The sequence below is a fragment of the Bos indicus genome, chromosome 4 (assembly GCF_029378745.1).
Source record: "Bos indicus isolate NIAB-ARS_2022 breed Sahiwal x Tharparkar chromosome 4, NIAB-ARS_B.indTharparkar_mat_pri_1.0, whole genome shotgun sequence".
Lineage (NCBI taxonomy): Eukaryota > Metazoa > Chordata > Mammalia > Artiodactyla > Bovidae > Bos > Bos indicus.
Window position 1 is genome coordinate 44,993,869 of NC_091763.1, and position 17,004 is coordinate 45,010,872.

Sequence of the window (17,004 nt, forward strand, 5' to 3'; positions counted from 1 at the left end):
ATTGAAGTTACTGCAAGTTCTCCAAAGAGATCTTCAGCCATATAATGAGAAGTGATTTCACTGACTTTAATGTAAGTATTCACACACTGTTTCAAAATGAGAGTGATGATATAAAGGGAAGGGTATTTAGAAATACTTGGGCAAAAATAAAAATACTGAGGTAAAAATTAAATTTTCTGCTTCTAAAGTTTTGTTCTTGATTCCTATATCCATTATTTCTCATAAATAATGAGAGACACCCGTGTTTTAAATCTTTCTAGATAAGATACTCCTAGTATTTTAAAATATAGTGATTATAATTCTATGCAATTTGTGATTTGTTGGACGAGTATGAAGCTTCTCTCATCAACTGATAAGACAGTAGGTGGAATGTTTAAATTACTTAAGAAAACACCTTTGAATTCCTAAAATACTTTAAAGGTAGGGTCATCTATTTATCTGCCAGTTATTAAGAATGATACCTATCCCCTAATGCTGATTTTCTAAAGACCTCATGGTACTACTCGTCTGGTTCTAGCTACTTCAAAATAACGAAACAAAATCTTGTTAAAATAGTGTGTGACAGACTCACAAATTGACTATAGTTTTCCACAACTACTAATGCTTTCTTATAGATTTTCTATACCATTTATTATATGCTTGTTCACACAAAAGCTTTTTAAAACACTTTAAAATGTTTTTAAAATTATCTTTTACTTGGAAGACTATGCAAAAATTTATTTCTTAATTGTATCATTTATAATCAAGCTTCAGCTATGCCTCATGATTATTGTCTTTATTCATAAGCTTGGAGCTTTTTTTAAATGTGATTTCTCTCTTTTCCCTTTTTGGGTATATTTTGTACAACACAGAAGTTACACATATAGAATGTGTAATGGGTGGAATGCAACCAAGGTCTGTAGCTTTCTCTTTGTGACTTTCACTGTTTGCATTGCCAGGTCAGCAAAGCTTTGCGGAGACTTTTCTGAGGGGCAATGAATGGAATTTGGGAATCTGCTGCAAGGCATGGCTTTCACCCCTGAAACGTGCCTCCGTCTGTAGAGTAGTCCAACAGCACGCCTTCCTTCCGGCAGATGGGCCGATGGCAGGAGGTCATGTTGTTCTCACTACCAATGCGCCCCCAGTACTGCAGGAATCTGAAATCAAGCACAAATTAGCCATCAGAACAGTTAGTTAGAACAAATTATCTACTCAAGCCGTGGATAACAACTTCTTTCATAGGTGTGTTCTCCTCTGGGGGCCAATTTGCTAAGTTGTAACAAAGATACCAAAAAAATTGACTTACTTTGCCCCTCTGAGATCCAAATCTTGAGTAATAGCTTGTCTTACTGTGGATCCCCCAAAATAGAGTGCAGTGTCCTCTGCAAGAATCCCACACTCAGTACAAGTACTTCCACCTTCCAAGGACATCCATAAATCAGGCTTGATTTCTTCACTGTCAAAGCGTTCCTTCAGAAAAGTCTGGAAGTAAGTGGTATGTGTTTAAAAGTAAAAACTTCGAAGAATAATTATGGAATAGTTAAGACAATACAAAGTTACATCTTGGACCTTAAAAATTAGAGCTGATTTCAAATGCTTTTCTGAAAGATATTAAAAGAAACCCAACATGATACGTCCACAATATTCTTGTCCATCATCTATTGACGATCATTTAAACTGCTTAAATAATGCTTAATTATTGGAATTTAAAATCTAGAAAGAATCTTAAAATATAACAATTGTAAAGTTGAGTTTAGTAATATTCATATTTGTAAAAACTTACTTAAGCATATACTCTCAAAATATTTATCTATATATGATGGAAAGTACTCTTGTAATTTATTATGATATTATGAAACAGGAACAAAAATTCAAAAAAATTAAAGGAATAAGATAAAACAGATGGTTTAGCACTTCCCCCTGTCCCAGTATTCCCTGAATGATTGTCATATTCTCCTTGGAAATATGTGCCCCCTCCACTCCCTGCACCTTGGAGAGTATTTTAGGAACCCAGGACCCTTCAGCTTTCAACACAGAACAAACTTAAAATGTCTTATTTGGTTAGGCAGGGACACTTGAAACCAAACCTTTCTGTATGAAGTTAAAAGAAAACAAACTTGGAAGGCAATTTAAAGTACTTTTCACATGTTTGTCAGGGCCAAGATTCAGGATGATAGGGAGAAGAGCTCAAAATCTAGAATGAACTATTTCCCCTGAGTCTCCAATTTATCCTTTTAACTAAAAAGGACCACCAACCAGGAATAGTCTATTTCCAAAACATAACAGATAAATAAAACATTAGGGTTCATTATGGCTAATTTTATGTTCAATTATTTCATTTCCTCACATCACAGTCAAGCTCTTGATTTTCTATTCATTTTCTCCAGAGGACATTCTTTTTGTCCATAATACAGTTTTGCATTAGGTTGAGGCAGTTTTTTTTTTCATTTTTCTTTTTGTTTTTTTTTAGTGATAGAAATATGTCATGAAAACAATGTTATAGTTGCAACTGTAGTAGCTGTTTATAGAAAAACTATATACCTTTTCACTTCTTAGGTAGGCTGTCTAGTTGCTATCTTATTGTATGGTTCAGATGATTTAGATAGACACTCTTCAAATTTGGAACATAATCAACTCTATAGTTAAAGACATGTGGTCAACATGTTAGCCTTACCTCACCTCACTGATGTTAGCAAATAAATGCAATTTATAACTGGAGGTTTATATATGAGAACACAAGGGTCAGAAGACATGCTTTGGTAATCATGTTAAACTCTCAGAAATATCTGATTCAGGGTTCATAATATAGATTTCTACAATTTCTTATCCAACTGGAGCACGCTAATGGAATTTAAATGTTCATGAAAGACTACATCAAAAAATTTATTTAGTACCTGTAGCTACGTTTCTCATGTTATAATCTCATTTGATAACATACAAACTAACGGCTTCAGATACAAGTGAGTACTGCTCCAATTTTATGTTTTTAATCTATTAGTTTCAAAGTTGTTGAAGTATTGTAGAAAAAAAATCACAGTTTAAAAAAAAAGTATTTATTTTTGGCTGCTTGGGTCTTAGTTGCAGCTCGGGGGCTTCTCTCTACTTGAAGTGCATGGGCTTAGTAATTGTGGAGCACAGGCTTAGTTGCCCTGTGGCATGTGGGATCTTAGTTCCCTGACCAGGGATCAAAACTGCATCCCCTGCATTGGAAGTCATATTCTTAACCAATGGACCACCAGGGAAGTCACAAAATGACAGGTTTTATTTACATTGTTTGTCACTTATACACTCAATTTCAATCACTTGTACTTTTTTAACAGTCATTTTTCTGTTATTGTAAGATAAATACAGTTTATTTATTCACAGAAACAGTGTTTATATATATATATGGCAACAGTGTGGAGCAACTTTGCATGTTAAATAATGATATAATAGCTAAAATTTCCAAGACTAACCTCTCTATTCTTATTTAATATGCAACCACATTTCAGCAGTCAACAAATCAGAACACTTTCTGAACAAAAATTCTGGTGCCATTTCCACCTTTTTGAAAACTTGTTTTTTTTGTGTGTGATAATGTATCAATATTATTTGCTTTATTTCATAACAACAACAGTATCCTTCTAATTTAAATAGTATATCTACTGAAAAAAGTGAATTAAGGAAGGTTTAATATTGACTTTAATAGTCTGCTCTATAAAACCCCCCTAAACAGAGTATGTTCTTTAATCCATACAGACTGGTTTATATTATTAAGTGGGTAAAACATACTAGCACTTGGTCCTAATATTCTTGTATTTAATAAACCCTATATATATATATGTATATAAGTATATGGAGAAGGCAATGGCAACCCACTCCAGTACTCTTGCCTGGAGAATCCCATGGACGCAGGAGCCTGGTAGGGTGCAGTCCGTGGGGTCGCTAAGAGTTGGACACAACTGAGCGACTTCACTTTCACTTTTCACTTTAATGCATTGGAGAAGGAAATGGCAACCCACTCCAGTATTCTTGCCTGGAGAATCCCAGGGATGGCGGAGCCTGGGGGCCTGCCGTCTACGGGGTCGCACAGAGTAGGACACGACTGAGGCGACTTGGCAGCATATATATATTTAAGATTCTGTCCAAAGGATTTATTTACTGGGAGTCCCAAAGAACGTGGTTATAAATTATTAGTCTCACTCTTAAGTTGGCTCTTGATGCACGACCTGGAATGAGGGTACATGCTTTCTTCAGGTGCTTTAATTTTACCTTCAAAGTATGAGTCAAGTAGCAGTTTGGCCCAGAGTATCCCGGATCACAGATGCACTGTTCCTTTAAGCAATCTCCATGGCCTCTGCAGTTGTCCAAGCATTCAGGGCCCAGGTAGAAATTGTCAATTGCCCATTGCATATCTGAGTGCTTCTGATAGAACCGAAACCTTACTGGACTATTGGTAACCAAGAGGAAAGGAGTGAAGAACAAAAGTTAACTTTATTCAGGTCCATAGTCCTGCATGTACATTCAGTATTCAAGAGAAAAAACATTTAAACCATTCTGACCAAGATGAAATGGGTTAATAAAAGTTGTTTTGGGACCATCATTATCTTTCTATTTCTAGCAATGTAAGTTTAAAGCCAGTTCAACTTACATTTTAAAATATGTGAGTAAACTTGTAAAACAAAATGAAAATACAGTGGAACCTCTATGTCAAGCAAAAGGAACATTTTAAAACACAAATCTGTAACTATTAAAAATCAACTTATAAATTGGAGTCCAGTGGCTACAATGCAATTTAGATTCATTAACTGTATTTCTGAAATTGTACAGAAGGTAAATGACTCCTTTGACAGTGCCTTGTCAGCATATACACGGCCTTCAGGTGGTTGGGAAACAGCAGCTTCTGAATCCCCTAAAGATAATCAATATTCTCAGAGTAACTATGCTAATTAGAAAATAATTTTGAAGGGTCATATTAAAGGAAAATTTCCCTGAGATTTTAATTTTATCATTGCTCTTCTCTGTCCTCTGGGGAAAACAGAAGTGTCATAATTAACCTTATATTAACATATTCCACCCTTTTTTGGCGGAAAGAGTTCAAAGTACATGAAGCAACATCCTGGGAAGATATAAACATTCTGTATCTTGTTTCTGGTGGTTACATGGATTATACAAGGGGAAGAAATCGTGAGGAACAATCAAAATGTGTTCATTTTACTGACTCTAAATTATATACCTCATTATAAAAAAAGAGAGTGAGAACAAGATGGGGAAATGAGGCAATGAGGGTATGGTGGCTCTCCAGCACCCACTTCAGCCCAGATGAGTCATATGAGAATCATAATGTAATTTCCCTAACTGTTGGTGGTGTAAGGAATGAACATTCTTGAACTAATTTGTACCAATGAGATGCAAAGAGGTACTTGCTCCAGCTTTGCTGGAAACCAAAGCAACTCTCTTTCTCTTCCATTGGACACAGGTAAGGATGTACTGTGGTCCAGCTTTCTGGGAGACATCTATGTTCACAAAGAAAACTAGTCTGAAGACTGACTGTGACATCCATGTGTGGACAGTGGAGCAAAGAATAAGAGTAAGAGAGTAAGAAATAATAATGTCCTTGAAGACACTGTTGACCTTGTCAACCAACCAATCCTACAGTCCACTTACCTTTGGATTTTTTTCATTATACAGATAATATATTTCACTTTCAATTGAGCCAAATGTAATTTTAATTTGAATGGAATTTTCTGTTACCTGCAGCTGAAAGTATACTGATTGTTGTCTAGCATGTTAACTAAGCCTTTTAGATTTGTTCCAGAAAACTGAGTGATCATGCAATAGACAATCTCTATGGGACTTTTTTGCCTTGTGTAAATACCTTATTCAAAGGCTCTATGTGTTCTGGTCATATATCTCGAATCTGTTTCACACAAGGTTCTTCATTTAGCCAGAAACTGTGACATATTGTGGAAGCATAACTATCATTTTCTTTAATGTATCTTTTCCCCTAATTTTACAGTTGAAGGGAATTTTTTTGTAATTGCCTAAATTAACTTATCCACATACTTTTCAGAAAACAGTTTAACCATCTTGGCTCACTACTGTCTAGGCTAATTACTTTCCACTGCAGGTGCAGAACATAATACTTGGATAAAAAAAAAAATGAAACCTACAAACTACATTTGTACAAACAGCATGGAGAATTAGGATTTGTACAAGTGTTAAGAGCATGATAAGTTAGGTTTTCTCTTGGCTCCATCTATCATGGATTGACAAGGGACCAATGTGGAAAGCACAATTTACAAGGTCCATAAGGTAACATATACCTTTTCATCTGGCTCCAAGGCCATCACTATTGCTCACAGAGCACTAGTGAGGTATGAAAAATGGAAGAGCCTGTCAGGGCCTGCCTTGACAAGTCTGAGGATTACATCTTGAGGTCTCCTTAAATTAGTTCATCATGGAGGTCACTAATGAGTGAACTTTAGAGTTAGGGAGGAAGAGAGCATTTTACTGACAATTACACAGTACTTTCAGGCTGACCACAGTGTCTAAATCCACTTCTGAATGCTTAGAACCAGGGTTTAATTTTCTACTTACTTTCCAACTAAGCTTTCAGGAAGTGGGTAGGTGATCCTTTTCCACCCTTTAGTTGGAAAGAATACAGATGGTTGAGAAACGCTTCCAGAGCATTTTGCGTCTGCAGGTAAGCACTGAGGAACCAGATAATTCCAGCTCACACCAAAGTCTGTAGAGTACTGAACATGAATTTGATTCTGGGTGACTTTTTCAGACACTTTACATCCAACAGAGATCTAATAAACAGAGAGATGAAAAATTATTAAGATTATTAAGGTATTAAAACCATATTGCATGCTCTAAGGACTTGGTAGTAAGAAAGCTGCTGATTATTTGACAGACACTGCAACACATCCGTTTCTTTTCAGGTTCATTATTTGCTGTGCTGATGAATGGTGGAGTTGACATGGTTGCCCTAGGTGACAAATTATAGAAAGTGCCAAATATATTGTGCGGGGAGTTTGGAGAGAAGCTGAAAGCTGTGCTTCTGCAATAGCTGGCAGATTGCCTTGGAAGGCCTGGGCCTACTCTTACAAATTGTTGTTTGTTGTGCTAATGGTCTGGCACTTCTGTTTGGCAGAATGCTCGACCAAGAAGGATTGCTAATAGCTTTACCAAGTTTACTGTTTTGTTATACAATTTATGACTCTCAATAAATCACTTTCAGCTGCAAGTAAGATGCAGTGAAGTAATTACAGAGGGTATTTTTGATAAGACACAGCATTCTTTGTTGATGGAGACAGTCATAATGCAACATTTGTTGCTAATACAGTGGGAATGAGGTAGACAGAGTAAGTTGGTTGACATAAGATCTTAGCTAAAATTGATGTTGGCATTAATGCTAATCATGCCTTTGTTTTCTATAATTTTCTTTCTCCAGAAACACTGAAATGTTTTTATTAAAAAAGTAGGTATAGCCACAATCTTCTCTTAAAGGAAAAGAACGCCTACATCATATAATGATTTAAACTCAGGCAATTGAAATCAGTTTTCTACATTTTTCTTATCAATATTTTTCTCTATTAATATTTAATCTCAGAAGCACATTAAATCTTATTTAAGTTCATCTTAGGGCTTCCCTGGTAGCTCAGCTGGTAAAGAATCCACCTGTAATGCAGGTGACCCCACTTCAATTCCTGGGTCTGGAAGATTCCCTGGAGAAGGGATAGGCTGCCCACTCCAGTATTCTTGGGCTTCCCTGGTGGCTCAGATGGTAAAGAATCTGCCTGTAATTCCAGAGACCTGGGTTTGATCCCTGGGTTGGGAAGATCCCCTGGAGGAGGGCATGGCAACGCACTCCAGTATTCTTGCCTGGAGAATCCCCATGGACAGAGGAGCCTGGCAGGCTACAGTCCATGGGGTTGCAAAGAGTTGGACACAACTGAGTGACTAAGCACAGCACACAGCACAAGTTCACCTTGAAATAGTTCAAAAATAAAACACTTTTAATCATTAAGTTATATATACTTGGGATCTATATTAATATTAAATTTTGTTAATAGTTTTCAATGTATGTATTAAGTCAATAAAAGATTGTATAATCATTGTCTCTACAATTTTTTTTTAATTTTTATATTACTGGTATATGGCTTATTTATATAGTTAAGGTCATGGGGCTTGTGATTTCTATCACATCTCCTTTCAGCTCACCTATCTGGTCTGTAAAGAAGACAGAGGGATCTTGAAGAATTACAGTGGATTGCTGTACACTGGACTTCCTAGGTGGCCCTAGTGGCAAAGAACCCACCTGCCAATGCAGGAGACATAAGAGATGTAGGTTTGATCCCTGGGTCGGGAAGGTCACCTGGAGAAGGAAGGATACATGGCAGCCCACTCCAGTATTCTTGCCTGGAGAACCCCACGGACAGAGGAGCCTGGTGGGCTACAGTCCATAGGGTTGCAAAGAGTCGGACGTGATTGAAGTGACTTAGCATACACACATAGTTAAGGTCATAACATTTTCACCTTGAATTGCATGATCCAGCCTTCAGTGGGGGTCAGGTCGTGGGTCACTGCATATACTTCTCTTCCATCGTGACTGCCACAAATCATGACACCATCAGGGGAGTCACAGAATCTTTCTACTGTACAATCATCATGGAATAGCCAGTGCTCATTTACTTAAAAAAGAAAAACAAAAATGTTATGACAGATTTATGACAAACATACCTTAAAGCAAATTTTCACTTTAGGTAAGATCGATAATTATTTTAAGTAGTAATCTCTCTAATTACATACCATCTACAGACAAAACACTGATATAAGCACATCATTTTAGGAACATAGATACTGAGAGACTGAGATATATCAAGTGTCCAATACTAGTTTGTTTTTCATTTGTAACACATACAATACATTCTTTTTTTCCCTAAACTAGTTAAGTCTACATTTAGGAAAAAAGAATGCATTTTATGTGTTACAAATGAAAAACAAAGGGAAATGTACATCCATTTGTTTTTCTGACAGGTGTTTAACTTTTTAGGCCAAATCTAAAGAAAGAGGAAGATTTTTAGTAACATGATAGAGAAATGAGTTAGCTATTTATACTCAAATTTTGGTAGTGTCTCCTGGGCAATGAAAAAAATTGTAATAGCCAAACTCTTATAACCAGAGAGTAGACTAGTGGGAGGGGAAAAGGGGACTTGTCAGTCGAAGGGCACAAAGTTTCAGTAATGCAAGGTGAATACGTTCTGGAAATCTATCGTACAACATGGGGGCTATAGTTAATAATTCTGTATTGCATACTTAAAAATTTACTAAGAGAGATATTAATGTTAAGTGCTCTTACAAAAATAGAAAAATTAATATTAAAAAAGAGGGGGGGCAGGAGGAAACTTTCAGAGATGATTGATAAATTTATGGCCTTTATTGTGATGGTTTCATAGGTGTGTATATATAAATCCAAATTCATCAAGTTGTATACATTAAATACCTACAGCTTTTTGTACATCAATTATACCTCAATAAAGTGATTTTTAAAAAAGCTTATAAGAGTCTAATGAAAATTTAAGCAGCAAGATATGACTTAATCAGTGCAGAGTAATCCTATTGTGCCTCTCTCTCAAACACACGCGCACACACACACACACACACCCCACACATTCATGTCCCTCACAATTTGCTTTCTCTTTTGGAAGGGATGCTTTAACTTCATGATTTTATCCCAGAAAGGTTAGAAATTAAACATATCTATACATTTCATCTAATTCATGATACATTTTGATTTCACAGGCCCAACTTTTTTTTGGCAGTTTCCTGGTTAGCTCCAGCATTCACAGTGGAGATGAATAGGTACAACTGGAAGCCTGGGTTACTGTGCAAAGAGTTGGATGGCCTCAGAAGAGAAGGGACCAAACAATTTAATTGGAATCCAGCCTTCACCAGTGTTGTGTTCTTTTGATTTTGTCTGGGCTTAACATATGCCTGTAGAACAAGCATTTTTATCTCCAGGACTCAAATGGCTACCATAATGCGATTATCTGTTGGTTTTCGCTCCATTGGATTAGGAGTTACATTTAGTCCTACAGCAGAGATATAGGACTCAAGAATCAAAAGGCACAGAAATCTGAATTCCAATAACAATATCCTGAGTTTATTCTCTGGTATATATTTTATTATATACTAGAATGCTGCAATCTTGAAAAAGGGCTTACATTAATCAACTAACACTAATCTCTTTTGCAGTATCATAAACTACTTCTGTAAGTAGATATTATACTTTCTAGGAGCACTATCTTTGCAAGACAAGCATGAGCTTAATTGTACATCACAAATTAGTCTAAAATAAAAATCAGTATTTTCAGTACTTGAAAAAACATGTATTTGCTTTTATTCATACAGAAGTTGCACTTATTCTCTGATCATAAACTCACTTACATAAACCATTATATAGGGAAAACAAACGAGTAATTTAGCAAAGTTCCAAATCAGATTATATAAGTCTACTCGACAATCTTCTTGAAAGAGTTAGACTACTTGATAGTGGTGAAGAACATTTCAAGCCTTTTCAATTTAAAATGGTGATTTTCATTAAATATTTGCAATTATACCATTGTCCATGTGAAATACTAATCAATGAATTAATAAGAATAATCTAAATATTCAATGTTAAGATGATAAAATTATAATGGAATACTATATAGCCTTATGATTATACAGTGGAAGTGAGAAATAGATTTAAGGGCCTAGATCTGATAGATAGAGTGCCTGATGAACTATGGAATAAGGTTCGTGACAATGTACAGGAGACAGGGATCAAGACCATCCCCATGGAAAAGAAATGCAAAAAAGCAAAATGGATGTCTGGGGAGGCCTTACAAATAGCTGTGAAAAGAAGAGAAGCGAAAAGCAAAGGAGAAAAGGAAAGATATAAACATCTGAATGCAGAGTTCCAAAGAATAGCAAGAAGAGATAAGAAAGCTTTCTTCAGCGACCAATGCAAAGAAATAGAGGAAAACAACAGAATGGGAAAGACTAGGGATCTCTTAAAAAAAATCAGAGATACCAAAGGAACATTTCATGCAAAGATGGGCTCGATAAAGGACAGAAATGGTATGGACCTAACAGAAGCAGAAGATATTAAGAAGAGATGGCAAGAATACACAGAAGAACTGTACAAAAAAGATCTTCACAACCCAGATAATCACAATGGTGTATCACTGACCTAGAACCAGACATCCTGGAATGTGAAGTCAAGTGGGCCTTAGAAAGCATCACTACAGTTGAACTATTCCAAATCCTGAAAGATGATGCCGTGAAAGTGTTACACTCAATATGCCAGCAAATTTGGAAAACTCAGCAGTGGCCACAGGACTGGAAAAGGTCAGTTTTCATTCCAATCCCAAAGAAAGGCAATGCCAAAGAATGCTCAAACTACCTCACAATTGCACTCATCTCACGTGCTAGTAAAGAAATGCTCAAAATTCTCCAAGCCAGGCTTCAGCAACACGTGAACCGTGAACTTCCTGATGTTTAAGCTGATTTTAGAAAAGGCAGAGGAACCAGAGATCAAATTGCCAACATTCGCTGGATCATAGAAAAAGCAACAGAGTTCCAGAAAAACATCTATTTCTGCTTTATTGACTATGCCAAAGCCTTTGACTGTGTGGATCACAATAAACTGTGGAAAATTCTGAAAGAGATGGGAATACCAGACCACCTCGCCTGCCTCTTGAGAAACCTATATGCAGGTCAGGAAGCAACAGTTAGACCTGGACATGGAACAACAGACTGGTTCCAAATAGGAAAAGGAGTACATCAAGGCTGTATATTGTCACCCTGTTTATTTAACTTATATGCAGAGTACATCATGAGAAACGCTGGACTGGAAGAAACACAAACTGGAATCAAGATTGCCGGGAGAAATATCAATAACCTCAGATATGCAGATGACACCACCCTTATGGCAGAAAGTGAAAAGGAACTCAAAAGCCTCTTGATGAAAGTGAAAGTGGAGAGTGAAAAAGTTGGCTTAAAGCTCAACATTCAGAAAATGAAGATTATGGCATCTGGTCCCACCACTTCATGGGAAATAGATGGGGAAACAGTGGAAACAGTGTCAGACTTTATTTTTCTGGGCTCCAAAATCACTACAGATGGTGACTGCAGCCATGAAATTAAAAGACACTTACTCCTTGGAAGGAATGTTATGACCAACCTAGATAGCATATTCAAAAGCAGAGACATTACTTTGCCAACAAAGGTCCGGCTAGTCAAGGCTATGGTTTTTCCTGTGGTCATGTATGGATGTGAGAGTTGGACTGTGAAGAAAGCTGAGTGCTGAAGAACTGATGCTTTTGAACTGTGGTGTTGGAGAAGACTCTTGAGAGTCCCTTGGACTGCAGGGAGATCCAACCAGTCCATTCTGAAGCAGATCAGCCCTGGGATTTCTTTGGAAGGAATGATGCTAAAGCTGAAACTCCAGTACTTTGGCCACCTCATGGGAAGAGTTGACTCATTGGAAAAGACTCTGATGCTGGGAGGGATTGGGGGCAGGAGGAGAAGGGGACGACAGAGGATGAGATGGCTGGATGGCATCGCTGACTCGATGGACGTGAGTCTGAGTGAACTCCGGGAGTTGGTGATGGACAGGGAGGCCTGGCGTGCTGCGATTCATAGGGTCGCAAAGAGTCGGACACGACTGAGCGACTAATCTGATCTGATCTGATATAGCTATTAAAATTATATTTTCAAAGACACTTAAGGACAAGAGGAAATGATAAGGATTTAATTCTAAATGAAACAAGCAGGCTAAAAAATACAAATAAGATTCTAATTTAGTTTAAAATATGATTATATAAAGGCACAGAAAAAAGACTCTAAAAAATATCAAAATGTTGATGATGGTTATCCTCTGGGTGATTTTCATTTTTATGATTTTCTGTATTTTCTTAATTTCACACTTTGAACATGTATTGCTTTTACATTAAAACATTAATAATTAAGTATTTTAAGTTACTAAAATTCCCCACATTTCAACTGTCTTCAGCATAGATTTCATTCCTTTGGAAGGTTCTTATCAGTTTCATTACTGCAAAATACATCCAGATCCTTCTTTCTGCGTAAGATTCTAACGCAGAGTTGGGTATTGCACAGTCTCATTGTCTGATGAATCTATAGTGGTATAGTCTATCCATTCCATAAGACTTGCAGTATTGATACAATGCATGTAATTAAACATTACTACTTTACCTGAAGATACCATTTCAGGTTTTATGCAGTATAACCAAATATGTGGCATCACAAAGTCACATACTTAATATAATACACCACTTTAAAAAAGGGACCAGAATAATGTGATGAAATGAAAACAAGTCATTAAAAATAAGAATAGCATGGAGAGATCCTTGACAGTACACCAGGACCACTGCAATACTCCTATTAAGAATGAAGAGTAACAAACATGACCCTGGATATTTCTGAAACATGAAATGCCATCACAAAGGCATGTACAGCTAAACAAAATCCTTGTCCTTGGAGAGTAAAACAAACGTCCAAAAAATGCTGGCTTTCTAACCAAAATAAAAAATAAGAAATGTAGAAACAAAAATTTTCTCAGAGAAAATTACCCTATTAGTAAAACTACAGAATGCTATTTATTAAAACAAGCTTGCTGGCTTGAAAGAAAGAAAAGGTTTCGTCACAATGTAAAACCAGGAAGTTTGAGAGAGGAAATGGGAACACTCTTTTCACTGTTTCTGTAACCACTTGAGAATGTATAAAAGGTTCTACATTCCATTTTTTGGAAAAGACCCAAATGGATTTTCATTTAACATCAGTGAAAATTTACCTGCAGTTTTGTCCTCCATAAACATGTCAAAAGCAATTCTCCCCACAGGGCCGGCATCTGCAGGCGAGCGCTCGTGCTGGGGCACTGGGGCACTGCTGAAGGTGTCCAGCATGACAGTCCTCTGGTCGGCAGAGCCCGAGATGAGGACGTTGTCAATGGCCCAGTCGTTCTGGTCCAGGCCATCGTGTCTTGGCTGCCACCAGCGGAAGCGAGTAGCAATCTCTTTAGCATCAGGAGGGAGAAGGATATTCACAAATCTGAAGAATAAATGATGGTGAGGGTGGGGAAAAGTCGTGTCAAATGTCTCATGGGAGAAAAGGATGTGCATCCAGACATAAGACATTACACATCACTTAGGAGATGAGGAGAGGACTTTAGCTAGAATAATTTTTAAAAACCATGATAAATTGTCTTGATTTTATGGTCTCCTGTGTGTGTGTGTGTGTGCTAAGTTGCTTTGGTAGTGTCTGACTCTGTGACCCCATGGACCGTAGCCCGCCAGGCTTCTCTGTCCATGGGATTCTCCAGGCAAGAATACTGGAGTTGGTTGCCATGGCATCCTGTAAGGGATCTTCCCAACCCAGGGATCAAACATGCATCTCTTAAGTCAATATTGGTTTATGTCTACCAAAGTGCATATACCCTGATCTGAAGGAGGCCTAGGCAAAAAGAAAACTGCAGAGTTCACCCTGGAGGCACAATGATAAAGAATCCACCTGTCAATGCAGGAGATGCAAGAGGTGGCGGTAAAGTCTCATCTTTTTAATCCATGCCAATCTAATTCCCTTTACAGTCCAAGGCTGCCTCTTAGCACTACAGGACAGGGCCAACAAGCCTCAATTCATCCTGGGAAGAACCTTTAAGCTAAGAGCTTCAAAATGACCCCTTGGTTTTTATCTTTCACACTGAAGAGGTTTAGTTATTTTAGTTTTGCTTACACAGTATTTCCTTCTTGATTCTTTTACCCCTTTTTCTCTCTTTACGTCTTCCTTAAAGTATAATGACCAGAACAGTAGGTAGTATTCTAGATGGGGATCAATCAAAATCTATTCAAGGCTGCAATGTTGTTAGTTGAATTTCTAGTACTTGGAATTTAAATACATTTTTTAGGTCATGTCCATCATTTTGCATACCCTTTGGGTTACAACAGCTCAGTGGAGCTTGGTCTTAGGGAAGGAAAGTGTAGACTGTGAATCTTAGACCCTCATCTGTGTAGTAACCAGCAGTTTGGAGACTATGAGTCTTTGAAAGTCAAAGTGAAGCCGCTCAGTCATGTCCGACTCTTTGCGACTCTGTGGACTGTAGCCTACCAGTCTCCTCTGTCCATGGGATTTTCCAGGCAATAGTACTGGAGTGGATTGCCATTTCCTTCTCTAGGGGATCTTCCCGACCCAGGGTTCGAACCTGGGTATCCTGCATTGTAGACAGACACTTTACCATCTGAGCCACCAGGGAAGCCTATGAGTCTTTAGGTAAATAATCTTTTTCGAAGTTCATTTTCTCATGCATTTCAAATTTGAAGCTCACGTGTGCCCTTCTCTTTCCTCTTTTTTTTTGTATGCTCACCTTGTAAGATCTTTTTATAATTTTTATCCACTAAATTGGCATGTTTAATTAAAATTTTAGAATGTATTAAGTAATATCAGAAATCTATCCATTCCTGGAAGGACACACAATCACACAGCTTTACCCAGAGCAATGACTTTCTTCTCCTTTTTCTTTCCTGAAAAATCCTTGACCACATTTTAAAAACCTTTGGAGTGGAAATTTATCTAAGGCTGCTGAAAGTGTAAATAAATTATGACCACTGTTCCTACCTTGGTGAATTTGTTTCTCCTTCAGAGAACTAAAGTGGATTGGAAAGTTATGCTTTTACCCTATAGAAACATAACTTCCTTTTCTCTGTCTATTATGTTGTTTAGCTCGTACATGAGACACATTATAACTTTCTTCATAAATAGTTTACTTGGCTCATCTCCCAACTTCTACTAATAGGTGAGCACAGATTTTTTGCACTATTACAATGTGTACCACTTAGTTTCACTTGGAATCCTTTATTGGTGTCCAACTTTAATGCATGTGTAGGATTTAAAATGTTTGTTTATGGCAGAGACTGCTGGCATTTCCTCAACTGCCATATTCCCATTCTCCCTTCATGTTAGGAACTCATCTTCTTAGTGAGGCAAATAGTCACCCAGAATAAAGACAACATGTCCAGATTCCCTTGCATATGGGTTTGTCGCTGTGACAAAGTTCTGGCTATTGGAATGCGAAAGGAAGTGTAGGCAAGTGTTAGGAAATGTCTTTAAAGAGACAGAGCACACTGCTCTTGCCCCATCCTTTTGCTTGTGAGCTGGAATGTGGGTTCTTTTGGACCATGCTGTGTAGGTCAAGTGTAGAGTGTGGCAGAAGTACCAGCTAGCAAGAACCTGTGTCTCTGCTGCTACTGCTAAGTTGCTTCAGTCGTGTCCGACTCTGTGCAACCCCATAGACGGCAGCCCATCAGGCTCCCCCGTCCCTGGGATTCTCCAGGCAAGAACACTGGAGTGGGTTGCCATTTCCTTCTCCAATGCATGAAAGTGAAAAGTGAAAGTGAAGTCGCTCAGTCGTGTCCGACCCTCAGCGACCCCATGGACTGCAGCCTTCCAGGCTCCTCCATCCATGGGATTTTCCAGGCAGGAGTACTGGAGTGGGGTGCCATCACCTTCTCTAACCTGGGTCTCTAGTCCTGGTGAAACCACTGGAGCATCTCTGGGCAGCTTCCTTCTGGATCTAACTTATATTAAGAGAAGGAAAAAAAACTTCCAAGTTATTTTAGGAATTCTGTAATTCACAGGTTCAGCTGTGAATTACAGTATCAATGTATCAATGTATCAGTATCAATGTATCAGTATCTTGACTGATACATTGAATTTCAAGGATCATTTACAAGATTCTCAATTACTTTTATTTTACCTAATTTTTAGCTGGTATCTGGCTTGCCATGCACTGAGGGATTATCTATGTTTCTCATTTTTTTCTCTTATATTTGGGCTACAATCATTCCTCCTCTCCTTCTCTTCCCATCCGCTCTTTCATCTTTCCTCCAACCTTCTCTTTCTCTCTTCTCTCATCCTTCTCTTTCATATTCTTCTCCTCCTACTATTTTATTAAATGTTCTTTTCTTTTTTACGAACCTT

General features: G+C 37.6%; 1 protein-coding gene across 2 annotated transcripts in view; it reads right to left on the minus strand.

Annotated features, from left to right (window-relative positions):
* The window catches only part of RELN (reelin), a 558,072-nt gene that overhangs the window by 23,339 nt on the left and 517,729 nt on the right, over positions 1-17,004 (minus strand). For both annotated transcript variants that reach the window (XM_070787714.1, XM_070787715.1), the window contains 6 exons: positions 13,826-14,082; positions 8,503-8,657; positions 6,559-6,773; positions 4,231-4,408; positions 1,286-1,461; positions 1,030-1,136 (listed from right to left, as the gene is read on the minus strand). In XM_070787714.1, coding sequence (XP_070643815.1) covers positions 1,030-1,136; positions 1,286-1,461; positions 4,231-4,408; positions 6,559-6,773; positions 8,503-8,657; positions 13,826-14,082 — 1,088 coding nt within the window. The remainder of the gene's footprint in view (positions 1-1,029; positions 1,137-1,285; positions 1,462-4,230; positions 4,409-6,558; positions 6,774-8,502; positions 8,658-13,825; positions 14,083-17,004) is intronic.